General features: G+C 42.4%; 1 protein-coding gene across 4 annotated transcripts in view; it reads right to left on the minus strand.

The window, feature by feature from the left end:
- The window catches only part of Hibch (3-hydroxyisobutyryl-CoA hydrolase), a 69,726-nt gene that overhangs the window by 28,050 nt on the left and 13,773 nt on the right, over positions 1-27,903 (minus strand). For all 4 annotated transcript variants that reach the window (XM_052749401.1, XM_052749402.1, XM_052749400.1 and 1 more), the window contains exons 3-6: positions 26,934-27,071; positions 18,911-18,995; positions 16,308-16,388; positions 13,399-13,451 (exon numbers count right to left, since the gene is read on the minus strand). In XM_052749401.1, the coding sequence (XP_052605361.1) occupies positions 13,399-13,451; positions 16,308-16,388; positions 18,911-18,995; positions 26,934-27,071 (357 nt within the window). The remainder of the gene's footprint in view (positions 1-13,398; positions 13,452-16,307; positions 16,389-18,910; positions 18,996-26,933; positions 27,072-27,903) is intronic.

Here is a 27,903-nt window from a genome sequence, read left to right on the forward strand (position 1 = left end):
TTTTCACATAAGTCATTTTCTCCTCACTCACACACTGTCCCTCAGTATTTCGGCAAAGACTGATGTGACTGTACCACACACTGCATTCTTCTCTCCTGACTGGCTCTTCTCAGGCAAACTCTCCATTTCTGAATCTTGGGTCCAAAATGACTTCCTCCATATGCATCCCCACTGCATCTAATCACTAAACTACCCGCACATGCGCACTGCAGAGGTGCTACTCTCATGGATTATCAGATACTCTGCACTTGCTTGACTCACCAGAGAACTCTGTAAGGAAAGAAAACGTGTCTGACTTGTTCACTATCTTATCCTCTAACCAGTCTCTAGCACTAATAGACATCAATATATTTGGCTGCTTGGGAAATAGTTGAGAGCAATCTTGAATACAGCTAAAGTCATACTGAGGCTCTAGTTAGTTTCAAACTTCCCATGATCACATATCCTTTGAAGGCGTTTACTTTGTAGACAAAAGGAACTACCTCCCCCACTCCGGTCTGTGAAGGTTCTATGATTCTTTTTTTTTTTTTTTTTTTTTTTTTTTTGGTTTTTCGAGACAGGGTTTTTCTGTGTAGCTTTGTGCCTTTCCTGGAACTCACTTGGTAGTCCAGGCTGGCCTCGAACTCACAGAGATCCGCCTGGCTCTGCCTCCCGAGTGCTGGGATTAAAGGCGTGCGCCACCACCGCCCGGCCGGTTCTATGATTCTAAAACAAAAGAACTATCTAAATCACAAATCACCAAACCAACACGGTGGGTGGGAATAGAGCAAGGAAGACATAGCCTAGGAGGACAGGAGGCTCCCACTTGGCCTTGAACCCAGGGTGCTTTCACAACTACAAACAGAATGAAACAAACATCTAACTAGTGCAACCATAGGAGATGGCCAAGGGAAAAAGAGAATAACTCACAGAGCTGGGAATCTGCAAGTGTCTAACAGCTTCCAGAAATGCTCATACTCAAAGAAAGCCTTAAATAAAGTGGGTGAGGAGGGAAGCAGGAAAGCCATGTTCTTGGCAATGAAATGAATATCCTTGGGATGGGGTAGAGAAAGGCAAAGGACAAACAGCTCTACCAAGACAGACAGACATGCATGGGCAGACTACCTAAGGTGAGACACATGTGAAAAGACGCATGACATCTTGAAAATTAACATGGATATATGTAATATATGTGAAAGAATATGCATGACATCTTGAAAATTAACTTGTAGATATATGCAATATATATGAAAAATATGCATTACATCCTGAAAATTGACTCATGCTTACTTATGAATAATGAAGGCTGAGGTCACGGCTCAGGAGACTACTCCAACAGCATGCACGAGGCTCTGAGTCTGATCCCCACAAATGCACGGGGGCAGGGACCTGAAAACTTTCTAGAAGAACCTTGCAACTAAGGACAATCTTAACTCTAAGACAGAGGAAATCTTAACTAGATAAGATTCCCCAAGTGGGAAACTTGATCAAGGAAAAGAAGTTATTCATCCACACATGGATATTACGATCCAGTCATGAGCATGAATAAAAATTAATGCAAAAAAAGTATAGTGTGCACACTTAGAAATCAAGAGTTTTCCTGTTCCTGCAGTTACTATTCCAGTAATCAAACACACATATATGAATACTTCCATATATAGGTAATTTTCCATGTATAAAGAAAAAGACCTCATCCCTCAAAGAGTAGCATGTCCAAGACTGAAGAGCCTCATCTGGTCCTTCTTGCTGGGTCATCACATGGCAAAGAACATCACAGTGAGCCAGAGCACACAAGATTAAGATTTCAGTCTTAAAGAGGGCTTGGTTCTTTTCTTGAAGTTTTAAAATGATTGGAAAGAAAAAAAAACTGGTGATTTAAAAATTCAGAGAGTGGGAAGAATTGTAGCAAACGAGACAGAATTTAAAAGTTTCTCAAAAAAAACCTTCAATTTAGTTAAGAAAATCATTTCGTTTTTTTCATGTTCCATTAAATCCTCAGTTTCTACTAAATGATGTTAAGAAAAATTCAGCTCTTTATTATAATACAAAAGGGATTCTAACATGTCACCTTCTCCACTGTCAGTAACAGCAAAAACAGAATACTTGTTAAAACTGAAAAAGGCGGTTATTACAGCTAACAGACCTTTGTAACACACAGATGGATCTTTAGGACTGTTCATTCTCTTCATAGAACAGGACATGTCTCACGTGACCTCAGTAGCTTAGCCTTAACTGAGCAGAGTCAAGACTCCCGTGGGTGGCCTGGGTCCTGTTCTAACATGTCCTAAGGTCATGCTCAGTGTTTCTACTGCAGTTCCCAAGGCTCAGTTAATCAGAACACACCAAAGAATAACTCAGTCGCCAGCCTCGACAAAGCAATTCTGCCTACTCCAGCTCTATTCTACTTTCCCCCCTATGACAGGGTTTCTCTGTGTTGCCCTGGCTGTCCTGGAACTCACTTAGTAAACCAGGTTGGCCTCTAACTCACTCACAGAGATCCGCCTGCTTCTGCCTCCCAGTGCCGGGACTGAAGGTGTGCCACCACTCAGTGCTTCTTCTTCCTGAGTTACTCTCTCCCTGCTGCCTGGATTCCAAGGACAGCACAGACTGACACAAGGGACCAGGACTCTGACAAATGCAGCATTGGGCCTGGCAGAGCAGACATCCCACAATGGGGTGGACTCCAACTGGCGGCAGTCACATCTTGTTGGAAACCGAGGCTGACCCAAGAACAAAGACCAATGATTTTGTGGGAGCCAGAGCCATAGTAACTTACCCAGAACTCCCTGGAGGACCAGAACTGAGTTTGTGATCAACCAGACTTCTGGCCCCACCTAGAAGCCTGCTCTGTTAGCTATGCGGAACCCAACCACATCACCTCCAGCCTCTGTCTTTGATGCCCTCTCCTGTCCAGTGTCAGCCCCTAGAAGACGGTTCTGGGGTCATTGACCAGCTCTGGCCCTCCTGGTGTGTCCCATGACTACTCCCTTCCCTTGCCCTTCACACACACACTGGCCTATACTTTTATCCTAAAACTCAGTAACAAAACCTTCCTGAAATAGGTTTGGAAACTTAATTTTTCATTTTTGATTATATAGTAACCCTTCTAAGTTCTCAGTTGGCATCTCTATAACAAAAGACAGACAGGAGAAAAATGTGTGCACATGAGAAAGAGGACTGAATCATTTACTAAAATTATGCAAGGCCGGAAAGAAGCTTTCACTGAATTTTTACACAGATTAACATCAGCTGTAAATAGACTGATATCTGATCCAGACACTAGACAAATATTAATTGAATCTTTGGCTTTTGAAAATGCTAATGCAGAATATAAAAGGGTGATTAGGCCTTTAAGGGCAAGATTAGCACCCATAGAAGAATGGATCAGAAATACAGCTGATATTGGCCCCAAGAAAGAGTCAGGAATAGGAATCATTCCATATATATAACACGTATCAGCTCTCATACAGGTCTGCCAAGCCCTCTAGCAAAATGTAATTATGAAATTGATCAGCTATTAATAGAAAATGTGCTGGACACCTCAGAGTTTCAAAAAAAAAAAAAAAAAAACCATGTCAATAGCAATGGTTTAAAAAAGGATTTTTCTATCACTTGGCTACAAGCCAAAGAAATTACAAGGAAATGTCTTACTTGTTCCTTATATAACCAAACTCCACTACCTGTAGGAAGTAACCCAAAAAGGTACTCAAAGAAATGAAATTTGGCAAATGGATGTTTCATTTTGCAGAATTTGGAAAACTAAAATACATACACCACACCATAGACACATATTCAGGATTTCAATGGGCTACTGCTTTGAGTTCTGAAAAGGCTGATTCTGTAAGCATACTATTAGAAGTCATGGCCATTATGGGAATACCTGTACAAATTAAGACTGACAATCCTCCAGCATATGTCTCTAGTAAAATGAAACAGTTTTTTGCATATTATAACATGAAGCATATTACAGGTATACCACACAACCCCACAGGACAAGCAGTTGTAGAAAGGTCAAATCTAACTTTAAAAGAAATGATTAATAAACAGAAGGGAGTAAACGAGCCCCCCAGAGATAGATTGCATAATACTATATTAACTTTAAATTTTCTAAATGCTAATGAGAAAGGAATGACAGCTGCAGAGAGACATTGGACAATAGAAAAAAAACTACAGAATTAAATCAGCCTGTATCTCTAAAGATGCTGACCTCAGAATGGAAACCAGGATATGTGCTACATTGGGGAAGGGGTTTTGCTTTTGTTTCCACAGAATGAGAAAAGCTATGGATACCATCAAAATTAATAAAATTCAATTCGAACAGGAGAGACCTATTGATCAGAAGTGATAGTCCATCAACTGAGTAGGCAATTTAACATGTCAAAAGAAAAAACTCACCAAATTAGACTTCAAGGACCTTTGGACAGATAGACATCTAAAGAAGAAGGGAGAACTGTCCAGAAAATATTACCAAGAAAAAAACCAATCTAGTATAATGGTATAATTACTTTCTACAGGGTATAATCTCTTTATCTCTCAAAATATTTGATGTCCCAACTCAATTACAAAGCAAAGTTGCCTCTGGAGTTGGAGTATGGCTCTCTCTTTCTTTAAACCGAAGCATGTTGTTAAAAGAAAATTCAGAGTCTCTGTCTCATATCAGGAGAGCCACTTGGTATAGGACAGAAGAAAACCAAAATCTAGGGACTACTGTTGTCACAAATTTCTTTCCCCTAAAATTTATTTTGACTCTTTAAAACTTTTCTTTAGGTATATTATTATCTTAATTTTTAAACTTTCCATTTTGATATTAATAATGTTTAAGTTTTCCACAATGAGCAACACATTTTCTTAACAGTGATATCTGAAGTCTCCAAAAGGAAGATGGGACTCCACAACAACGATTCTACCTGGATCACAATAATGCCATTGGCCAACATTTCAGTTTTTTCAGGGTATCATCGCCCCTAGACAACAGGAAGTAACTTTGGGGACAACGCCCACATTCCTAAGAGGTGGGGAGAATGGTATTTGGTCATTTGGTGGGTTATGGACACTTGTCATCATTTATGGGGGTTGTTTATTAATTGTTACTGGTATTGACAAGGAAGGAAATTATGCAAATATATATAAATTATACAGGACAATCAAGAAACATAGGTCAGTAGTTAGTCATTTATAACAATCAAATCTGTAGCTATGTTAGGTATGTTTTCTAGGTAGAATAGCTATATTTTAAATAGATGGTCTTCAAATACTTCAAAGACCTATAAAATATTTTTAAATTGTTTTGTTAATTTAAAGTTTTTCATGACAATGAGACACATCTGCTCCTGGCAGCATCAATTTACTTCAGAGAAGATGATGGGCATTGAAGAAACTCCTTATGGAGTTTGCTTTCATTGTGGCAAGGTTAGCCACTGGGCAAAGAAACTGTTCTTGCCTTTGACTGCTGACAATGTGCTGTGCAGACTGGGCATGCAGGACACACAGGAAAAAACTGTTCCTGCTTCACAGAAGAGTCTGTCAGTTATTCTGCAGGACACAGAGAAAAGCAACTGATGACCTTTTTGAAAACAAGGCAGGACAGTCCTTCAAATTTCCTGCTTCACTGAGAAGTCTGCCAGATACTATGGGCCTGTAGGTTGAAGATGGATGCCCCAAGGTTGCAGAAGGAACATTGGGTGACTGTCCAGGCAATCAGATGTCTCTGTCATTTCTAGAGCTTGCAATGCATTTTTATTTACTCAAATAATATTACCCTTCTGGGGTCTTTGATGGAGTTGAAGACTAAATAGTTATAGTTGCAGTTTTGCTTAGTTATGATAGAAAGTAAATTAGGTATAAAACTTTAGATTCATAGGATAAATAATGAAATATTTTCTTTTAATTTGACAGACAGAAATGAACTGGAATTCATTAACACTGTGAATGTAATCTTTACTTGATAATTGTTCTTATTGTGTACAGTCTTATTATGTTAAAGTTAAAACCTTTCTTTTTTTGTTTAGACAAAAAGGGGGAAATGTAGGATATTATTTCAAAGTGTGTTGCTTTTGTTTATGCTCTGGAACATTTGTTTAATGATGCAAAGATGTGTTTGATTAAATAAAATTCACCTGCGGTCAGAAGGCTGAGTCAGCAACTAGCTGACAGGAAGTGGTAGGGAGGAGCCAGGTGGAGAAGGGTTTTTAAGGAGGGGCGAGGAGAAGCATGAGGGCTTTTTGGAGGATGTGAGCTAGGAGGGAAGTGTTGCACGAATCTAAAAGGTCTTGTTAATAAAATCAAACCTGAAGCTGGGTACTGTGGTGAATGCTAGAAGATCAGAGAAGCAGAACAAGCCACAGCCTCCTTGCCAATTCCTCAGCTGATCCTGTTTCCTCAGACTGGAAACTCCTGTGCCCTTGTCCAAATTGATCTCAGCTGAACTGCTGCTCAAAAGCCTAAAAGCTTAACCAGCTCTAGTTTCTGGTCTTCATGCCTTATATACCTTTCTGCTTGCTGCCATCACTCCCTGGGATTAAAGGCTCACTATCTGGGATTAAAGGTGTGAGTCACCATCCTTGAACACACAGAGATCCAGGTAGATCTCTGCCTCTGGAATGCTAGGATTAAAGGCGTGTGCTACCAATGCCTATCCTCTATGTTTAATATTGTGGCTGTTCTGTTCTCTGACCCCAGATAAGTTTATTAGCACATTGCACAATATTTCGGGGAACACAATACCACCACAGGGAAGGTGAGCTACTTGCTATTCAGCCTTTCTGAAGAGCAGAATTCCACTTTAACCTTTGAATCTTGAGTTCTTTAGAGGGACAGAGATTTAGTTAAGTTCTCTTCACAGCTTTGAAAGAGTCACTACCTGAGGGAACAGAATTCCCTCCAGCTGTGGCTCTTGCGGTCTAACCACTCTGGTAGAGTTACAGTTGCTGACTCTAACAGCCATGGATTAATAGACAGCAACAATTTTAAAAAGGATAACAGGTACCTTTTAGAACTCAGACTTAAGGATTTCCTTCTTTTCATATTTGTTTGAATTTTAATTCCTAAGCAAATTGTCTTCCTGTTACATAATACTTGAGAAAAATGTGATGTTGGAAGTTGAAAGAGCAAAACAAAGATTTTAAATGTTTTCAGAAAAAGTATGAACTTTTATTTCAGGCATCTATTCATAAATGTTTCTTTTTCTTTTTTTTTTTGATTTTTCGAGACAGGGTTTCTTTGTGTAGCTTTGCACCTTTCCTGGAACTCACTTGGTAGCCCAGGCTGGCCTCGAACTCATAGAGATCCGCCTGGCTCTGCTTCCCGAGTGCTGGGATTAAAGGCGTGTGCCACTACCGCCCGGCATGTTTCTTTTCATGAATACCAGAAAAACAACACTTTTATACATTATTTGGTCAAATGTATGAAGAACATTTTAGTAACACCTAATTTTACTTTATTGTACCTAAAATATTAAATGACAGAATTTCAGAAATCTAAAACATAATGGAATTTAGCCAATAGGCTGTATTACTCTTCATGGTGGATAACACCACAGTGAAACTGTCATTTTCCATACTGGGGAAAAAATACTTCCTACAGCAAAGAGTGAGAGAGAAAGAGAGGTGTGTGTGTGTGTGTGTGTGTGTGTGAAGAGATCAAGCTATACAGCGCCACCCTGTGGACTGTTCAAATTCTTAAACTGAAGTTTATTGGAGGGGTGCTGGATTCCTGGAATTTCCCCCTAAATATTTCCCATGAGATGTTGCAGCAAAGCAGAATTTTGAAAGTTATCAGAAAGAATTGGGTCAAGAATTCTTAGAACTATTCACTGAACTAGCAGAAGATAAAGAGAACTACAAAAAATTTTATGAGCAGTTCTCAAAAATATAAAGCTTGGAATTCATGAAGACTCCAAATCGGAAGAAGCTTCCAGAGCTGATGCGATGCTGCACATCTTCTGGGATGAGGTGGTTTCTCTCAGTACTGCTGCTCCAGAACGAAGGAAAACCAGAAGCACATCCATTTTATGACAGCTGAGAGTTGCTAACTGGGCCTTAGTGGAGCATGTCTGACAGTATGGCTTACAAGTGATCTGTGTGATGGAGCCCAGTGATGAGTACAGTGAGCCACAGCTGAAGGAATCGGAGGGCAAGACCCTAGTGCCAGGTACCAAAGGAGGACTGAAACTTCCAGAAGGTGAAGAGAAGAAGAAACAGGAAGAGAGAAGGACAAAGTTTAAAAACCTCTGCAAAACTATGGAAGATCTCCTGGGGAAGAAAGGTTGAAAAGGTGGGTGTATCAAACTGCTTGGGGACATTGCCGTACTGTATCGTGACAAGGACAGACGGGCGGACAGCAAACACGGAGAGAATCAAGAGAGCTCAGCCTCAGAGACAATCAACGATGGGTTACATGGCAGCAGAGACACCTGTCGACAAACCCTGAGAGGAAAGGTCTGCGAAGGCTCAGGTCGCCTTGCGGTGCTCCTGCTTTCCGGCTTCAGTCTGGAAGATCCACAGACACACGCAAACAGGATCTACAGGATGATCAAGTGTGGTCGATACCAGTGCTCTGTAACTGAAGACATGCCACCCGGGGGAGGTGACGACATGTCGTGCATGGAAGTAGACTAAGCTCCACCAGAAGGACCACGTGTTCGATGCTTATCTTTCTTCACTCCGATAATATATTTTTCAAGATTTTTTGTTTATTTTGGTGGTATGAAAAATAGGGAAGATAAAATTTCTTCCTACTTGTGGTACTGTGATACTATGGGCTTGTTTCAACAGGTTGGAAGAACATTTGTTGTAAGTGACATAACTTATTATTAACTTTGCTATTTGAAGTATTTAGCGGTCAAGCTGGAATCTTTAGTAACTGAAGTGTTCTCATATATATCTTTTTTGCTGCTGTTGTTGTTGTAGCTGTTGTTGTTTTCAAGGCAGGGTTTCTCTGTGTAGTTTTGGTGCCTGTCCTGGATCTCACTCTGTAGACCAGGCTGGCCTCGAACTCACAGAGATCCGCCTGGCACTGCCTCCTGAGTGCTGGGATTAAAGGTATGCGCCACTGAGCCTGGCTTATATCTTCATTTTTATAAGGAAAAAAAATTGTTAAATGGCTTGAGTTTCATATTCTAGAATCCACTTTTTAAAACTTTTATCCCCTGTAGTTAACTCTGCATGTACTGGTCTTTGAAGTAAGAACACAAGCTGAAACAACTTGACAGAAATTCCCCACATTGTCCAAAGTACAGTACCAAGGATAAAACCCTAAGCTTCCCTATGTCTTGTGACACATCAAGGCTTGTGACTGGAGATAGAGTGCCCAGTCATGGTATCTGTATTTAAAAGGTAAATACAGATGATATTTAAAAAAAAAAAAAAAAGAAGCCGGGCGGTGGTGGCGCACGCCTTTAATCCCAGCACTCGGGAGGCAGAGCCAGGTGGATCTCTGTGAGTTCGAGGCCAGCCTGGACTACCAAGTGAGTTCCAGGAAAGGCGCAAAACTACACAGAGAAACCCTGTCTCGAAAAACCAAAAAAAAAAAAGAAAGAAAGAAAGAAAAAAATTATTGACCAAAATCAAAACAAAGAAACAATTTACTAACCATACATACTTCTTAAGTCTTAATTGCCAGAAATTCTTCTCAGTTTTAGGCTGGGTTGGTAAAATTAAATAAGCAAGGTCACTGGCTGAAGACTGTCACTGTCCTCTGAGATCCCACGTAACAGACTAACAAAACACAACCTTACCACTAAGCCTAAATCTAACTTAGGAAAATGCTTTTGGAGTCGACAGGAAGACCTCCATCCTCAGCATCACTAATATCTAAAGGCAATTCCTAGGGCCACATCCTAGACTGGCTAACCTGGAAAGGGCAAAGGCTGGACTGCATATGACCAGCCCTCCAAGTGACTCTGATATAAGCTAAGGTGTGGGAACCACTGTCCGAGGAATTTAGAAAGAGACCCACAGGTGACACAGCACCATGTACTAACTTAGGCGGTTCTTAACTTGACTTTCACACTGAAATTATCAAGAAAGGGATTTTAAAATGCATAGGTCTATGTGGGCATGGTGACACACTCCTGTGATTCTAGTCCTCTAAAGGCAGAGGCAGGAGGATCACAGCCTGTTGAAGTTGGCCAGATCTGCACAGCCAGTTCCAGGTGGTCAGGGATACATAGGCAAGTCCTTGTGCTGTGGATATTGCTCTGTATAAATAAAGTGCTGGTTGGCCAGTAGCCAGGCAGAAAGTATAGATGGGACAAGCAGAGAAGAGAATTCTGGGAACAGGAAGGCAGAGTCAGGAGACGCTGCCAGACGCTGCCATGAGTACCAACATGTAAGATGCTGGTAAGCCACGAGCCATATGGCAACTTATAGACTAATAGACATGGGTTAATTTAAGATAGAAGAACTAGATAACAAGAAGCCTGCTGTGGCCATACAGTGTGTAAGCAATATAAGTCTCTGTGTGTTTACTCGGTTGGGTCTAAGCGGCTGGAGGACAGGCAGGTGAGAGAGATTTGTCCTGACTGTGGGCCAGGCAGGACTGGAGAAAACTTCAGCTACATCCTTGTCTCATAAACCTGGGTTCCATATTCAGTACCCATATGGTGGCTGGTAAGCAACTGCAACTCCATCTCCAGGTGATCTGCTGCCCCCTTCTGGCCCCCATGGGACTAGGCATGCACGTGACATACAAGCAGACAAAACAACTACACATACAAAGGTTTTTAAGAATTTAAAGCTTTACTGACTTTTTGTTTTGCTTTTGTTTTGTTTTTCAAGACAGGGTTTCTCTGTGTAGCCTTGGCTGTCCTGAAACTCACTCTGTAGACGAGGACAGCTTTAAACTCACAGAGATCTGCCTACCTTTGCCTCCCAAGGGCTGGGATTAAAGATGTGCACTGCCCGCCCCGGCTGCTTTACTGCCTTTTAAAAGAAATTTTAACAGTGTAGCCAACACTGGCTCATACATGGAACCCCAATGATCATTCCACAGGCAGTCTGGGTAGCACAGCAAACTGAAAGCCAGCCAGGGCTGTGTAGTGAAAACCTATGGAAGTTCTGCTCACGGACAGCACCAGCGAGGAGTTCTTTTCCTGCTGCCTGCAGATCCAGATGTACAACTCTCAGCTCCTCTCCAGCACCATGTCTGTCTGCATGCCACCATGCTTCCTGCCATGATGACAATGGACTAAACTGTAAGCAAGCCCCCAATTAAATGTTTCCTTATAAGAGTTGCTATGGCTGGGCGAGGTGGTGCACGCCTTTAATCCCAGCACTGGGGAGACAGAGGCAGGTGGATCTCTGTGAGTTTGAGGCCAGCCTGTCTACAAAGTGAGTTCCAGGACAGTCAGGACTGTTACACAGAGAAACCCTGTCTCAAACAAACAAACAAACAAAGAGTTGCTGTAGTCATGGTGTCTACTCACAGCAACGAAGACAGCTGATAAGGAGGTCTGTTCTGTAGTCTACCTCTCCTGAGAGCACAGTATCATTCCACCTGATGGAGAGTCCTGCCTCAGCCAGAGAGGATGCCACATAGCCAGGCAAGAAGAACCTGCTTAGACAGACCTCACTCCCCCACCCCACCCGGTCTCCTCTCACTGGCTCACATACCTTCTGTTCAAGGATCATTTTCTACAACTGTGCATTCTGTATCAAAGCTAAATAGAAAAGCAGTTTGTCACAGGTTTTCAAGTCTTCCTTTCAAAAGTCCCTGTCAGGTACGACTTTTATTACATGGACTTGTCATGCTTCTGTCTTGTGAATCTCCTTTGTCTGAGCTGTCAGCCACTATTTCAGTGAGTCACAAAAGAAGTTGCTTTCTAGGCTAGGCAAAACCTCACTGGGTGAAGGCCTTGGTCAGCAAAGTCTGAGGACCTGACCTCAGTGCCCGGACCCACGTGGTGGAAGGAGAGAACGGATTCCCACGCGCTGTCCTCTGACCTCCCAGGCTCACCACGGCACACACTCACTCCTCTCCCCACACATAAAAAGACGGGTTTTTCAGGTTGCCTTCCCTTACCCACACTACCTGTCCAGGTCAGTCCAGTTCACTGACTTCTCCAGGCAGCCCCTTCTCTGCCCTGCAGGTTCTTTCTGACCCTCACTCTGTGAAGCCTAGAATTGTTACAGTCAATACCAGACAATCTGTCACGTGTTCTGTAATTACTTCGTGTTTCCTCCAGCTTCACAGCAAGTTGTTCAAAGCACATCTTGGTCGTCTTCTTAATAGCAGAGACACCAAGTACACATTTGTCAACTGAACAGAACACGGTTTTAAAGAAACGCCAAACCGGGTCTGGTGGCATATACCTGCAATCCGGCACTTGGAAGGCAGAAGACTACCTAAGCTGCAGGGCAAGACCATGTCTCAAGGGAGAAAAAATTACAGCACTTCCACAAATGTGAAATGTTATAGGGCAGAAATGATTGAGTGACCCATCTCCCTGCTGCTGAAGGTTTTTGTCCCAACGCTACTGGAAGCATTCTGTTGATGTATAAGTAGGAAAGGGGGCTATAGAGGAATGATGGTGTGTGCCTGTAATCCCAGCCAGCACTTGGGATGTAGAGGCAGGAACATCTTGAACTCAAGGCTATCCTAGGCCACATGACAAGTGCGTAGCTGGCCTGAGCTATATAGAAAGCCCTGCCTCAAAAAACAAGGGCTAAGGATGAAGTTTAGTGGTAGAACATTTGCTTATGTGCATACAGTCTCGAGTTTACTGCAAAAGAGGGGAAAACGTTTCAGTGTAAATAAAACGGTGCAACCAGAGTTGCGAGGAGGGCTCAGTGGGTATAGCACTTGACATACAGGCATGAGAATCTGTGTATGAATCCCCAGAACCTACATAAAGCCAGGTGTCTACAACCCAGGGTTCCTAAGAGGAGGTGGGCGCAAAACCAGGAGAATCTCTGAAGTCTGCAGACCAAGCAGCCCGACACACACAGCAGAAAATAACAAGAGGCCTGGATCAAAGACAGTAGAAGGTGAAGGCTGACAAACAAGGCTGTCTTCTGCCCTCCATCCATGAACCATGGCACATGCATGCCAGCATAGTCTCGTATTTTACACCCTACACCGTGTGCACAAACGCGCGCGCACGCGCGCGTGCGCGCGCGCACACACACACACACACACACACACACACACAAGTTTTTTAAGGTACAATCAGTTTCTGTGGCTTAAGAGAGTTTGATAACTACAAAGGTTAAAATAGATTACAGCATAATTAAGAACATGAAATATTCTTTTGGCTCCAATACATTTTATAGCCCAAATCTTCCAGGATCTGAAACTGAAATAAATATATGTTCCAATGAGCTGTATTGTATTACATTCATTGTCTCATTTGTTATGAAATAATCATTACCTTATTTTAATACAACTCATTCATACAATGAAAATAACAAAAAGTCCACTTACCCCGCCCATTGTGATCCCATCAATAAGGGCAACATATGGCTTCTGACAGGAAGCTAAAAGAGAGAGAGCTTTAGTTAGAATATATAAAATATATTCTCTTTCCAAAAAGTCACATTATGTGTACTCTAGTTTCCCTAGGAAATGTTTAAAGAAATACCAAGGAAGACTATTACATGGTTTATAATATATATTTAAATGTCAATTCACTCACAATCATGGTAAAATAACATTACTGCTTAACAACTCAGTCTTAAGTCAGAAACAAATGAAAGTTTTGCACTATTTGGCAACTAAGAAATATAATTTACACCTACATTATAAACCACGTACCCAGCTGTGCTTTAAGAACATATTTGCTTTCTATACAATGATAGCATCCAGATACATCAGAGAAGTACACTGTACAAGAACAATCACAGAGTGGGGGTGACAAGACCCAGATCCAGACTCAGCTTTATTATTAAAAGAACAGGCACTTAGTGATAAACACATGAGTTATATAAGACACATACACATATCAGATAATGGTGTTTCATATACATCATCCATAAATAAGTGTCATCATCTATAAAATAAGACTTAACACATGTCCTCAAATATCCCTCCCTGTTTGAAAATGCCATTAATTACATAAACTTTTACTGTCTCTATTTCCCTTTTTAGGTTTTCTTCTCGGAGAGTTGGCATAACATAATAACATAAACTATGGCCTTTTGTCACAGCTTACTGCCAACACTACCCTGATGAAGGCCAAGATAAACATGCATTCTGATACATCTGGAAATTCCTGAAGTTTTCACAAAGCACCACTCAGACTTTACACTCACAAGGTCTATATGTGCGGTTCGTTAGGAGCTATAGAAGCTATTGATTGTGGTGGGAATCCATACACAGACCCACACCAACTACTATAGAAATGCGTATTTCAAATAAAAACTACTAGGCAGTAACTAATGCAGGACATGAGGCCAGAATCTGCCAAATCTCTTATTGACTAGCTTATCACTACATACAGATAAAATTTACCTTATGACTTTCTCTCTATACTATCAATATTTTACCAAACACTACCTTCACACTGCCTAAACACTATTCCCTTTTTATTTCATGAAGAAAAATGACCCATCATTGTCCACATGGAATCATTTATATTGAAATTATTAACAACATTTAAAATTCAGTTTCCTGATGACATTAGCCATACTCACATGTTCAGTGGCTGTCGAAATGGACAGCACACATGTAGCTGCACACCTTGTTAATTTTCTAAAACCATAGAATGCTTGTGGCATTACACTGTAAAATCCACAAAGATTCATGGGAAGAAGACCCCATCAAGAACCCAGTGCTGCCCAAGTCAGGGCGGAACAAGTCACTGTCCTCCCAGTCCAGGCTTCCACAGCTGCTAACTGGCCTTCTCATAATCACTCATTCTCGTATATCCCGCCCCCTCCTTCCCTACGTGTGTCTGTCTGTCTCCATCTATCTGCCTATTGTCTCAAGGCTAGGGAACGAACCTCAGGCCTCTGGGTTACATATTCCCAGACTTCTATAAAAAAAAATGTATAACTAGACAAAACAATTATTAAGTTAAAATAGAAGATTCAAAGGTCCAAGAGTAGTCAAAAAAAAAAAAAAAAAGATGTGTACAAAAAGTCTTCTATTTCTGGGAAATTTTGGAAACAATGTGAAGCTATATAGCTATCCATTCTACATACTATTTAAAGATAAATTTTAGCATTCGGTCGCTGGAGTAGCATATGAACCAGCTCTCTCATAAGAACTAGAAATCACCTCCTATGCATAAGTGTGGAATAGTATCGGGGCACTGACGACACTGGGCAGTACGGAAGTGCAAGGGTCAGTGACAGCATGGAGCAGGGAACTGTGAGGCTAAGCCTTGGCTTCCACAGGCTGGACGCATCGAACGTCTCACAGTGTTTTCAGCTTAATTACAGCTCACTTGGACATACTCCCATCGTAAGTCGGGGCACGTCGGTAAACTGTATACTATTCTTTAAGTTGGTGTTAACCACCAAGTGCTTTTCTAAAATCCACTGAACACTTACAGTGTTACACTATAAATTCTAACTCCACAGATTCGTGGAGGAAAGACTCGTATCAAAGATCAGTTCTCTCCAAGTTAGTGCAGAACAAGCCCTGTGCTGTTACATCAATTTAAATACGGTCTAAAAGACGGCACTGCAGATGAATGGTGCATGGCTTTTGACAAGGGCTGAGGTTCCTTCTGGTTAAAGGAAGGAATGGCACGAAGGAAAACCACAGAGGGGCTGAACTACGACTGTAAAATGCATTGTTCTTATGACATCATGCAGAATCAGAATATTGCTACTATGTCTAGACTTTGGATACAAATGCTGTATTATTTTTTCAAAACATGTTTGAGTACAGCAAATGCCACTTCACTTCCCCAGAAACCTAGAACCCTGATTCTAAAGGAAATTTCCACTGCAGAGTTCCTAGAGAGACAGAAAATGGGACTTTATTTAGAAACCTTGAATGCAAGTTCTCTTGTCTTCTGAGAAAGCTAGCTAAATGATCAAGAATCAATATTTTCACATTGATTTTTAGACAAATACAGAATAATTGCATCAGTATGTTTCCATAACGTAAAGTTTCCATAAAGAGTACCTATTTGGCTAGGTGGCGGTGGCACACACCTTTAATCCCAGCACTCAGAAGGCAGAGCCAGACGGATCTCTGTGAGTTCAAGGCCAGCCTGGTCTACAGAGCAAGATCCAGGATAGGCACCCAAAGCTACACAGAGAAACCCTGTCTTGGAAAACCAAAACAAAAAAAGAGTACCTATTGGCTGCATTCTAACAAATTACAATGTCATCCCAGCTCTTGATTTCATGTTCAAAGCTCAGAGTGCATCCCACACATACCAATGGCATTGTTCAGTATATATTCTTCTCTGAATAAATCTCCAGTCACACTCTGCCCTGCTTTCTTAGCTTCTGAGAGTGCTAAAGAAGGAAGGAAAAAATGAAGGAGAGAACAATTAGAAATCATAAAGATGGCTTACAGTCAATACAGTGAAAGATATTAAAAGTCCTGTAATCATTAAGTGCTGGAGAGAGAACTTTCAGATGGTTTTAATGTGTGAAGTCACCCACACCAATAACACATTAACCTTTGTCAGAGACCCACAGTCCAACGTCAAAGCTTCAAAGCAAACATTCTTCTTTTACTTATTGTGTTGTTAACATATACACATGCACACAAGCCTCCATGCATGCACGTCTCACACACACACACATGATTTTCACTCACGGTTCCTGACTCAGTAAGTCCCTCTTCAAGGCAGGTCACATACACAAGAACTTCTCTACCTAAAGCAGGCCACAGTCTCTATTCTTTTTCCTCCCAGTACTTGAAGCTAGTCTGACATATTCCGACCCGGATCACAAGAACCCCACTTGAAGAGTCCTGTTCCAGAACTCAGAGGAAGGAATGGGCAGAGAAAGCAACAAGGATTTGGACACATGGGCCTTGCTCAGTTTCCCCACTTGGTCTGTTTGTATTGGCTTAGACCAATCACACTTCTGCATGTTCCTCTGCACTAAACTGCATGCTTCTATAGCGGAGTCTTCAGCAAAGTCCAAAGGCTGCAGAACAGTTACAGATAACAGACTGAGAAGAATATGTCCTCAACAATGCCATTGATGTATGTGTGTGCTCTGCTCTGAGCTTTGAAATTTAACAACATTACTGATGGGATCAACATGAGGGGGTTCCACACAGGCAAAGAGGACATGGAAGTTCCATACCCATTTTCCCACACCTTGTCCCATCCCTGTATCCTTTAGGAGAAAACAGTACACGTAAGATGGCTGAGGCACACTGCCCTGTGCACTGGAAGTTACCTCTAGGTGACCTATAACATCTAATGTAAATTGTGGCCACAGGGTGTTGAGGAAATAATGAGAAGGGAAAAAGTACCTTTCTGGTACAAATATAATGTTTTTATATTTTTTTATTATATATTTTTACAAATATATAATGTTTTCCCAAATATTTCCCATCTACAGTGAGTTGAATCCATAGGGCAGAAACATCAGACACCAAGGGCCAACTATACTTTCCTAAGAAAGATCTGCTTTAACTGTGCCATTATGATGCAAATGAGGGATAGTTTCCCGAAGAAAAAAACAAAACAAAAAACAAAAATCCCTTATCTGCTGTCCCTTGTTGAGCTAGAGCCTCACTTACCAACTCTAGGAGTAACTTTCTGTAAAGCCTTCTTGGACTTCCTTCTAACTTCAAGCTAATTTCATTTAAAGCAACTAGTTATATATTGTGGTGGTTTGAATGAAAACGGCCCCCATAGGCTCACAGGTAATGGCATTATTAGGAGGAGATGTGGCCTTGTTGGAGTAGGTGTGGTCTTGATGGAGGAAGTGTGTCACTGGGGGCAGGCGTTGAGGTTTCAGAAGCTCAAGTCAGGCCCAGTCTCACTCTCTTCCTGCTGCCTGAAGATTCAGATGTAGAATACACACAGGCATGCATGCACACACACACACACACAGGTGTAAAGGCGAACACACACACAGTCATAGGCATACAGGTGCATGCATACACACACAGTCACACAAAAACACACTATATGCAATCATAGGCATACTGGCACTCAATATACAGTCATATTGTCTCACACACATACAGGCTCACACACATGCACACACACACAATTCATGTTGTGGGCAAAACCACAATTTGGTTAACATATTACTTTAAGCATTAAATTAAGATTTCAATTACTTAGCAATTCTAAATTTCTATATAATAATAGTAGTAAGCATCTGAACTTGGTCCTGATCTAGATTTTTTTTTCTTTCCTACTCACAGTGCAATGGTTTACATAAACCTGCAAATCTGGTGAACAAATCAACCCAATGGTTGTTGTCTTTTAATAATAAAACAAATCGCAAAATCAGAACATGGGGGGAAAAATAATCCCTGAACCATACCAATTCCATAAGAAACAACATACAACTGTAAAAATCCTTTTCAGCAGGGACAATCAGCAGTGATAGCAATGATTTCATAACTCTCATCACAAGAACAAATATTAGCTTTAATAGCTAAATACATACAGACTAATTGAACAATAATAAAAAGTAACTTTTTATCTCTGTGTCTTTAAGTCCTAACTGTGCTCACAGAAGAACTTGCTCTGGATTGTGAGCAGTGGGGAGTGATGGATGTGAGCGTGCACAAGGTTTGGGCAGGAAGTTCTTCACATGGCAATGATGTTGGTGATGTCAGCAAGCATACGCCATAAGAGGAAAACAAAATATCTAAATTTCAGCACTGTATATGAGTAGTAAAATAAAATCTCCATTCAAATAGTAACAAATTCTCTTATTTTTTTTTACTTTTAAAGAATTGTTAACATATAGCAAACAATTCTAAAAAGTAAATCAAATAAAAACTACCTCACACATCTTCCAGTGCTCACTAGTCCCGGCTCACAGAGGGCCCTTACCTTTGATGTCCCCTCCAGCACAGAAGGCCTTTCCTCCAGCGCCCTTGATGATGATCAGGAACGTCTCAGGGTCTTGTTCCCACGTCTACACAAACATAAAAGATGGCAGTGGCTTTTGAGGGAACAGTAAATACCAGCTCATTTAAGACACATTTGCACACAGTGTGTGCACACACATGGCCTTTCCTGAAACACGGCCAGTGGAATGGATCCCATCCACTTCATTTTCTTTCTAAGTGCAATCTGTGTTCCAGAAATATCTGTCAAAGCTTTAAGATTAAGACGAATAAATAGGTGCCTAGTGGCACTGTGTTATATATATCTATGAGTCTAGTAAACAAATCCCCCCAAAGATTGCTGGCATGTGGTGTAGCAATGACCTTCCCCCATAGCAGGAGAGGGCTGTTATACCACAAAAATGCAGTACACAGTCAAGGGTTTGATGGGTGTGGGGTGCAAAGTGCTCCCTTTATGACCACACTATGAAAGACCATCATTCTCATTTCCTCACGGTTGAGGAAAGCAAGGTACAGAGACTAACATGCCTAGCCTACAGATTTAATATTCAGAAATCCAAGTTTCAGATGCATGCCTGACCTCCAGCTCTATACTTTCTAGTATCTCGTACGTATCACTTTAAAGCCTATGACTTTCTCTACAGATGGCTAAGAAATACAAAGGACAAGAGGCTGGGGTGGAGCTCAGGAGAACACTTGATTAGCAGCTCGGGGAGGGAGGGGAAGAAGGGGGTCAAGAGGCAAGAGGAAGGAGGAGATACCTAAGCCATTTCAACGGCTGTCTCATAGGCACAGAGGTGCACGCCTCCAGTCCCAGCAAGGAAGAAGGATAGGTGGGAAGACTATAAGTTTGAGGCCAGCCTGGGCTAACTAGCTAGACTCTGTCTCAAAAACTAAATGACAAAGTGTCTTCAACCCAAAAGGTGAGGTAGAAGCAGATTAGATTGGTACATTTAGGTCTCAAACCCAGGACAAATGGCTAACTGATGTACCTATTTAACATATCAAAGTGGACCTGCCACCAGGTTCTCCTAGCACCCCTCAGTCCTCACCCATCACGGAGTGTGGCTTGTATACCCCACCCCATACCCTAGACTTCTCCAGCCCAGAAGCTGGGCTGCCCTTGCCCTATATAATCCAGCCATTTTGGTTCCCTGGCCCTTTGTGGTCTACTCTCCTGGTCTCCTGGCTCTTTGCCCACGTGGTGAGGCCCCAGAAGTTATAACAGGGAGATGCCACATGGTGGGCAGACTAGAGGGCAGAACAGGAAAATGCCCATGTAGCATGCTCCAGGAGCCAGAGAGGTACCCCTACCCTTTCTCCTCACATGGCCCAATGCAGGGTCCTGTCCACTCTGGACTCTCCCAGATGTCCCTGTCTCTGCCTGTGCTCTCCCTTCTATCTACAATAAACCTTCTCCATCATGCCAAGGAGCAGTCATGTCCTTCCTTTTTACTTCTTTTCATTCATCTGGTGCCAAACCCTGGGACTGGCATATATGAGTTCCCTTCCAAGGAACGTAGCCTCTCCAAACCAAGCCGATTTGACTCCCCTATGGTGTGTACGGATCATCTGTTTCTGCTGGCTTCTGCCACCTGCCATATTAGGCTCCAAATCCTAGAGTTCAAATTTTCAGCCGCTTTTTCGCTCCACTTACTCTACCCATCCATCTCTTGCCTACTCAGTAAGTGTCCTCTCCTTAGCTCCTAGCGCCTGTAACACCCTCTGGGGACCCACCACATGGGCAACTCTTTGCTTACTAAGACACTTACTTACTCCTCTCCCTCTATTGGAATCCTCCCTTTTCCCAAGAGCCTCTAGTCTACCTCTTCAGCTGTGTTCTCTACCTGCTCTAACCACTCATCTCTCCTCCCACTAGGTAAGTGTCACATGGAGCTGCCTGCTTTGTCTGCTTTATCACAGAAGCCACACCAGTGTGCCAGGATGCTCCTCTCACCCTATTGGGCCCCTACTATGTGGAAAGGGAAGCCTCTCCTCTGTGCTTTGGGACATTTCTCTCTGACAAGTCTTTCAGTCCGTTTGGGGACGCCCTAGATTAAAATTCTTGTCTGTTACACGACACTTAAGGCCTCTGCTCCCTCAGAGTCCTCTCAGCTCCTTCCTGGAATTTCCTCACCTCCCCTAGGAGCTGCCTGCTAAGTTCCACGGCTTCTCTATGCTCTCCTCCAACTGCAGCCCTTTCCTTGCCTCTTCCCCCACGGAGCTGCCTGCTCTGTCTCTCCTTACGCCCTCCCAGGCCTGTATACTGTGAGTTTCCTTGTCTCCCCCTAGGAAATGTCTGCTAAGTCACAGCTTTTGTAAGCCCTTCTGGGTTCTGCAACTGCGGAGGTTTGAAAGAAAATGGACCCCACAGGTTCATTAGAGAATGGCACAATTAGGAAGTGTGGCCTTGTTGGATGAAGTACACTAGGGGCAGGCTTTGAGGTCTCAAATGCTCGAGCCAGGTCTAACATGACATTGACTTCCTGCTGCCTGAGGATCTAGAAGTAGAATTCTCAGCTCATTCTCCAGCACCATGCCTGCTTGCATGCCACCATGCTTCCCACCATGACAATAATGGACTAATAAGCCTCTGAACTGTAAGCAAGCCCTAATTAAAAGCTTTCCTTTATAAGAGTTGCTGAGGTCGTGTGTTTCTTCACAGCAATAAAACCCTAACAAAGATGGCGTCCTTGTCTCTCCTGTCTCTCAACTCCCTCCTGGAAGTCTTGCAGCTTCTTTATGCCCTCATGGCCTCTACAGCATTGGGGCCCTCGGGTGAAATTCCTGCCTGTCCCTCCTTGTCCCTCACAGCGACACTGTTCTGTCTCTCGCTCCCTCTTGGAGCTGAGTGGAGCCCTCCCGACGGCAGAAGGGGAGGAGGCGACCTTCCTCCTTTTCTTCTCAGACTCAGCGGTTTTATGAAAACCTCACTGTCTTACTGCAGATGGCTTGGCCACCACACAGCTCCACGGCTAAATGCGACACACTTGAGTTCCAAATTCTCACAGATTGTAACAACTTCTGCCAGCACAAGCAAAGGATCCCAGAGTATCTCATCTCTAAGGGTTGAAACCTCCCACTCTCAGAACTTTTATCTCTACAATGTCTCTGTGCTCTGCTCTCAAGAAGTCTTTTAAGACTATTGTGAAAATAGTCTTTATCTCAGGATTTGTAACTTCAATGGGTGTGGTTAAAGAATCTGTAAAATCTGTAACAAAAATTAGCTTAGAGCTTGTAACAAAACATAGATAGTTAAAAAAAAAACCTATACATAGGAAATCTTAATTTGCTAAAACATATTATATGTGATTCAACTCTTGCTTAGAAAAATAGATGTTTTAAATAGCAACCATGTGGCTCTCCTCCATTTTAGATAATGACCTTCATCAAGATTTGAAAGCAACCACATGACTGGCAGCCATCTTTAATAAGGTTAAAAAGTGCATGACATGTGACTTCACCTTCTTAAGATGATCACATGGCATGAATCAGCAATTATAAAACTTCTTGCTCCTAACAAGCTCTGTGTTTATCACTATATCTCCTTTTTAGACTAAAGAGACAATAGCAGGTTTCCAAGATATTTTGGAGTGGTTTGAATTTTTTTTTTTTTTTTTTTTTTTTTTTTGGTTTTTCGAGACAGGGTTTCTCTGTGTAGCTTTGCGCCTTTCCTGGGACTCACTTGGTAGCCCGGGCTGGCCTCGAACTCACAGAGATCCGCCTGGCTCTGCCTCCCGAGTGCTGGGATTAAAGGCATGCGCCACCACCGCCCGGCGTGGTTTGAATTTTTATATGATGATAAAATTTTAGTCATAAAGGTCTACTCAAATTAACAAAAGTTGACTTAGAGATTTACACATAACTACTTATGCATTTGCTAACTGTTCAACACGAGGCTTCTAGAAAATTTAGGTAAGTAACAATATATGTTGATAAATAAAGTATATTTGATAATCAAGGTTTATAAGTTCCTAAATGTCTACTTAGGTTCACAGTAGTATCTGTCTACTTTGCTTCCTTGTTTTGCTCACTTTATTAAGCTTTAGCTATCTGGATAAACTCAATTATACAAAAAACTGTGATAGTCTATAACGGTGCACTATAAAAGGATCAGGAAAGTCCCCAGTGTCCCTACAGACTGCATTTATGGTTTCTAGTTTTATTTTGATGCTAAAGAATCTTCTCTTAAATCTTCAACTCTAATTTGTAAAGTTCAAACTTAACAGGATAAAGCTATAAAATCCTAGTGTTATAAAAGCTACCAATTTAAACTGCTAAAGATAACTACGACATACAAGTTAATGTATTTTCAAAGTAAAGCCTAAACTCAGGTATATTTAATAGATAGATGGTCTTCAAACTCTTCAGGGATCTGTTGAATATAACATTTAAAATGTTTAATGAAAAAGCTTCCTATCATAGACAAAAATGCTCCTAGTAGGAACCCTAAGATCTCCAAAGAATACAGATAAGGCACAACAACCCCATCTAAATTATGGGAACAATAACTACTGGGCAAAACTGCCCCGTGCCTCGACTGCTGCCAGGGCTCTGGCCAAGCTGCAGATACTAATGGCTGATTGCCCTGCTCTGCCTGGTCGGTATAAGGTCAGTCCTCCAAGTTCCTTCACAGGAACACCTCAGACCTAGGCCAGGCAGCCCAAGGCCCATGCTGCTCTGTGTGACAGCTGAAGATTAAACACTGTCCTGTAAGACAGCCCAAGACCTACGACCACTGCCCCCAGTGAAGCCATCGAGACCACGGGAGCCCAGGGCAACTGTCTAGGTAGTGAATCTGTCATTTTAATTGATATATAGGCAACTTGGGTTACACCTCCTGCTATAATTTATCCTTTTCAGATCTCTGATGATATTGATATTGCTTTGACAGCAACAATCACTCAGCTCTCCCCACAAGGTTTCAGCTGCCTTCTCAGTTCTGTTCATATGTTAACAGGAAGGAAGGAAGGAAGGTGGGAAGGTGGGAGGGAGGGAGGGAGGGAGGGAAAAGGAAAGAAATCAGGCATGAGGCTTCACTTTCCTAGAGCTACTAGGTCTCCAGCTGAGAAAGACAGTTCACCTTGCTACCAGACTCCGAAGAGATAAACTCACAAAGCAGGGTTCAAAGTAATTTTTTACTATTCCTTTATTTAAAGGAACTTGCTTTTACAATGACTGCTCTCAGAATTGAGAGCGCTTGTGTCTCATGGTAAATGATCTGATAGAAAAAGTTTAAATTCTATGTAAGTTCTGAGGGTCTAAGAAAGTGTTCTAAGGTATATAAATATGAGTTGTAAAGAATTAAGAATAAGCAAATTTAAAGTAAGTTGTGAGGATCTAAAAAAGTGTTTTAAGGTGTATAAATGCAAGTTATAAAGGTTTAAGAAAGTATTTAAAGGTATGTAAAGGCAAGTTGTAAAGGTTTAAAAAATGATTTAAGGTATATGAAAAATAAAAATGTTTCTTATTTCTTTTCTCCTCACTATGCTATTGTTATACTAAAATTTCTAAAGTTCAAAATTTTAACATCGATGGAGTTCCAGTAAGTTGGTAAAGCACTGAGTACTATTATCAGTCACAAGCTCAAGATTTTAAATCTCCTTCGGTTGTCTTCTAAGAACAGACTTTAAAAGTGCTTCTCATGGTGCTAAAAACACCTCTGTTCAATCTATACATCCAGCCCTCTGGAAAGAGTGTTAGGGCTTTTAATCCAGAATCACTTTTGGGTCCCAAGCTTTTACTATGACTCAAAGGCATGAGTCTACTACCTTTTCTAAAATGTGGATTTCAATACAGGTTACGAACAGTGGTAATGCTACCATGTGGTGGTATTGTGTTCCCCGAAATATTGTGCACCCTAATAAACTTATCTGGGGTCAAAGACAGAACAGCCACAATATTAAACATAGAGGATAGGCAGTGGTAGCACACGCTTTTAATCCCAGCACTTGGGAGGCAGAGCTAGGCAGAAATCCATGTGTTTAAGGATACGGCCAAGCATGGTGACTCACGCCTTTAATCCCAGGGAGTGATGGTAGAAGGCAGAAAGATATATAAGGTGTGAGGACCAGAACTAGAAGCATTTTGGCCTGGTTAAGCATTTGGCCTGGTTAACCATTCAGGCTTTTGAGCAGCAGTTCAGCTGAGACCCATTCTGGATGAGGACTCAGAGGCCTCCAGTCTGAGGAAACAGGACCAGCTGAGGATCCAGCGAGGTGAGGTAGCTGTGGCTTGTTCTGGTTCTCTGATCTTCTAGTCCACCCCAATAACTGGCCTCAGGTTTGATTTCATTAATAAGATCCAGTTAAGATTTCTGCTACACTACCATATCTAAAACTTATCTCTTTTTGTAAACTTAAAAAAATTCTTGTAAGCTTCAGGGAGTCAACTTGGATCTCCCAGGTCAAACAGACTCCAGATAAATGCTTCCAGCTTTCCCTACCTGCCTATTCTTGAGGGTGGGGTCTCTCCCCTTTTCCTGGGTCTTGGGACTCCCATTCTGCAACTACTAGGACCATGGACCTGGAAGCTCCAAATATATAAACTGGATTTTAAAAAGAAATTCCCCTAAACTCCTTAACTTTACTTTCTGTCCCTAGTCTGTCTATCCCAGCAGACTTCAAATCAACAACAGACTGCTCCAGCAACTCCCCAGCCCCAGGTGTTTCCTTGGAATCTGCACCCTAGCCTGCTTCGCCCCAAAGCTGCTAGCTCAGGTGGTCCAGCCTCACAAACTGCTCCAATGCAGCCTGCACCTCCCCAGCTCCAAAAGGTTCCATAGAGCCTGGACAGCAACTGAAATGGTCTTCACTCCCCTCTCTCTCTTGCCAGCCTTGGCCAATATTCCAGCTTTCTTGAGTCCCCAACCATGATGCCCCAGTGCTGTGGGATGGTCTGTATGTCAAATTGCTCTGATTGGTCAATAAATAAAACACTGATTGGCCAGTGGCCAGGCAGGAAGTAGGCGGGACAAGGAGAGAGGAGAATTCTGGGAAGTGGAAGGCTGAGTGAGGGAGACACTGCCAGCCGCCACCATGACAAGCAGCATGTGAAGACGCCGGTAAGCCACGAGCCACATGGCAGGGTATAGATGTATAGAAATGGATTAATTTAAGCTGTAAGAACAGTTAGCAAAAAGACTGCCATGGCCATACAGTTTGTAAGCAATATAAGTCTCTGTGTGTTTACTTGGTTGGGTCTAAGCGGCTGTGGGACTGGCGGGTGACAGAGATTTGTCCTGACTGTGGGCCAGGCAGGAAAACTCTAGCTACAGCCCAGTGTCAGCAGGAAGCAGCCATAAAAAAGATTACATCACCCCTTACCATTTATTATCAACAAAAGGGCTGGGATGTTAGGTCTCAAACCCAGGACAAATGGCTAACTGAGGTGGCTATTTAACCTATCAGAGTGGACCTGCTACCAGGTTCTCCTAGCATCCCTCAGTCCCTCCCTGTTACAGGGCATGGCTGGCATACCCCACCCTCTACTCTAAACTTTTCCAGTCCAGAAGCTGGGCTGCCCTTGCCCCAGCTTCCCTATATAAACCAGCCATGTTGGTTCCCTGGCCCTTTTTCTTCTACCCTTTACTCTCCTGGTCTCCTGGGCTCTCCCCTTCCCACTCTCCTCACATGGCTCAACTCAGGGTCATGTTCACTCTGGACAGTCCTAGACGCCCCCGACTCTGGCTATGCTTTCTCTTTTATTGACAATAGCCATCCTCCTCCATCATGCCTACTTCCTTTTTAATGCTCTTTTTTCACTCAGTACACTATCAGCATCACTGTTTAAAAGGTCAGTCACATGAAGAGTGTCAGAGAGCAGAAAGAAACATGAAAAGTAAGAGCTATGTGAAGCTGCTCTCCTAAGGCAGTGAGTGGAGTGGGCAAGGTTCCACGGGGAGGCGTCAGTGGTGCGGATGCAATGGTCCTGGGATAAAATACCAGGAACGCTCTCCTACAATGTACTTCAGAAGGATCTCCACGGGGCTTTCAACTACTACGGACCTTTAGCTGTAGATAGATCTGCCGGATCATGTTCAGAGACAGAGCGTTGAGGAACTTGGGTCTGTTCAGCGTTATGACCCCCGCACAGCCTCTCCTCTCCAGCAGCACTTCCGCAGCTTCTGTGTGCATGGACATTCTCTGAACAACAAAGAATAACTTCAGAAAGTTTTACCACACGCCCACAGCAAAACACACACCCAGTGCACATCTTTCAAGTAAGTAACCAAAGGAGTGGCAACCTAGGGACATCTAACATTCTCAGACTACACAGATGGAACAGTCCCAAAGCAAACCATGCACATCTCCTGAATTTTCAGTATTTTATTTCTAAGTGGACTGAATCAACTAATCTAAAATACAGCCTAGAGCACCCTGGACCATGAAGACTCTGAAGTCTTGTAGTTTGTTACTGCATTTCAAATTCTATGTTAGGTGCTTAGAAAATGGGGAGAGTAAATAATTCTTACTGCAGTAGCTGTGAACAACTTGGAAAAGGTAGCATGTGGGCAGGCTGTGATGGGCATTAGAAAAAAAGAGGTGAGAATTCCAGGTGAGCAATGGCGTGTGCTAGCCATGAACAATGAGCATCTGGAAATGCTAAGAACAAGCAGCAGGGCCAGATCACAGCTCAGACCTGCAAGTTCTACACTGGAAAGATGCTGTGTATGCACTGGCAGGGTCTGACCCAGGACGACATTGTCACTTGTGTAACTACAGTACCAACAGTCTCCAGTCCAACAACGGTCATGCCGAGTCAGATTAGACTGGTCCACTGATTCTCTAAGAGCAGTCAGCATCACTTTTAAAAAGGTCAGGGAGACTCAACGTGGCAGGGTACAAAAAGAAACATGAAGGAAAGGAAGGGACATGACTGCTCTTAGGTATGGTGGAGGAGAAGGTTTATTGTACATACGTGCGCAAACAGAGTCGGGGGCAGGGACATTTTGGGAGAGTCTAGAGTGGACATGAC

This window comes from Peromyscus californicus, unplaced genomic scaffold, assembly GCF_007827085.1.
Source record: "Peromyscus californicus insignis strain IS unplaced genomic scaffold, ASM782708v3 Scaffold_21__1_contigs__length_65335640, whole genome shotgun sequence".
Lineage (NCBI taxonomy): Eukaryota > Metazoa > Chordata > Mammalia > Rodentia > Cricetidae > Peromyscus > Peromyscus californicus.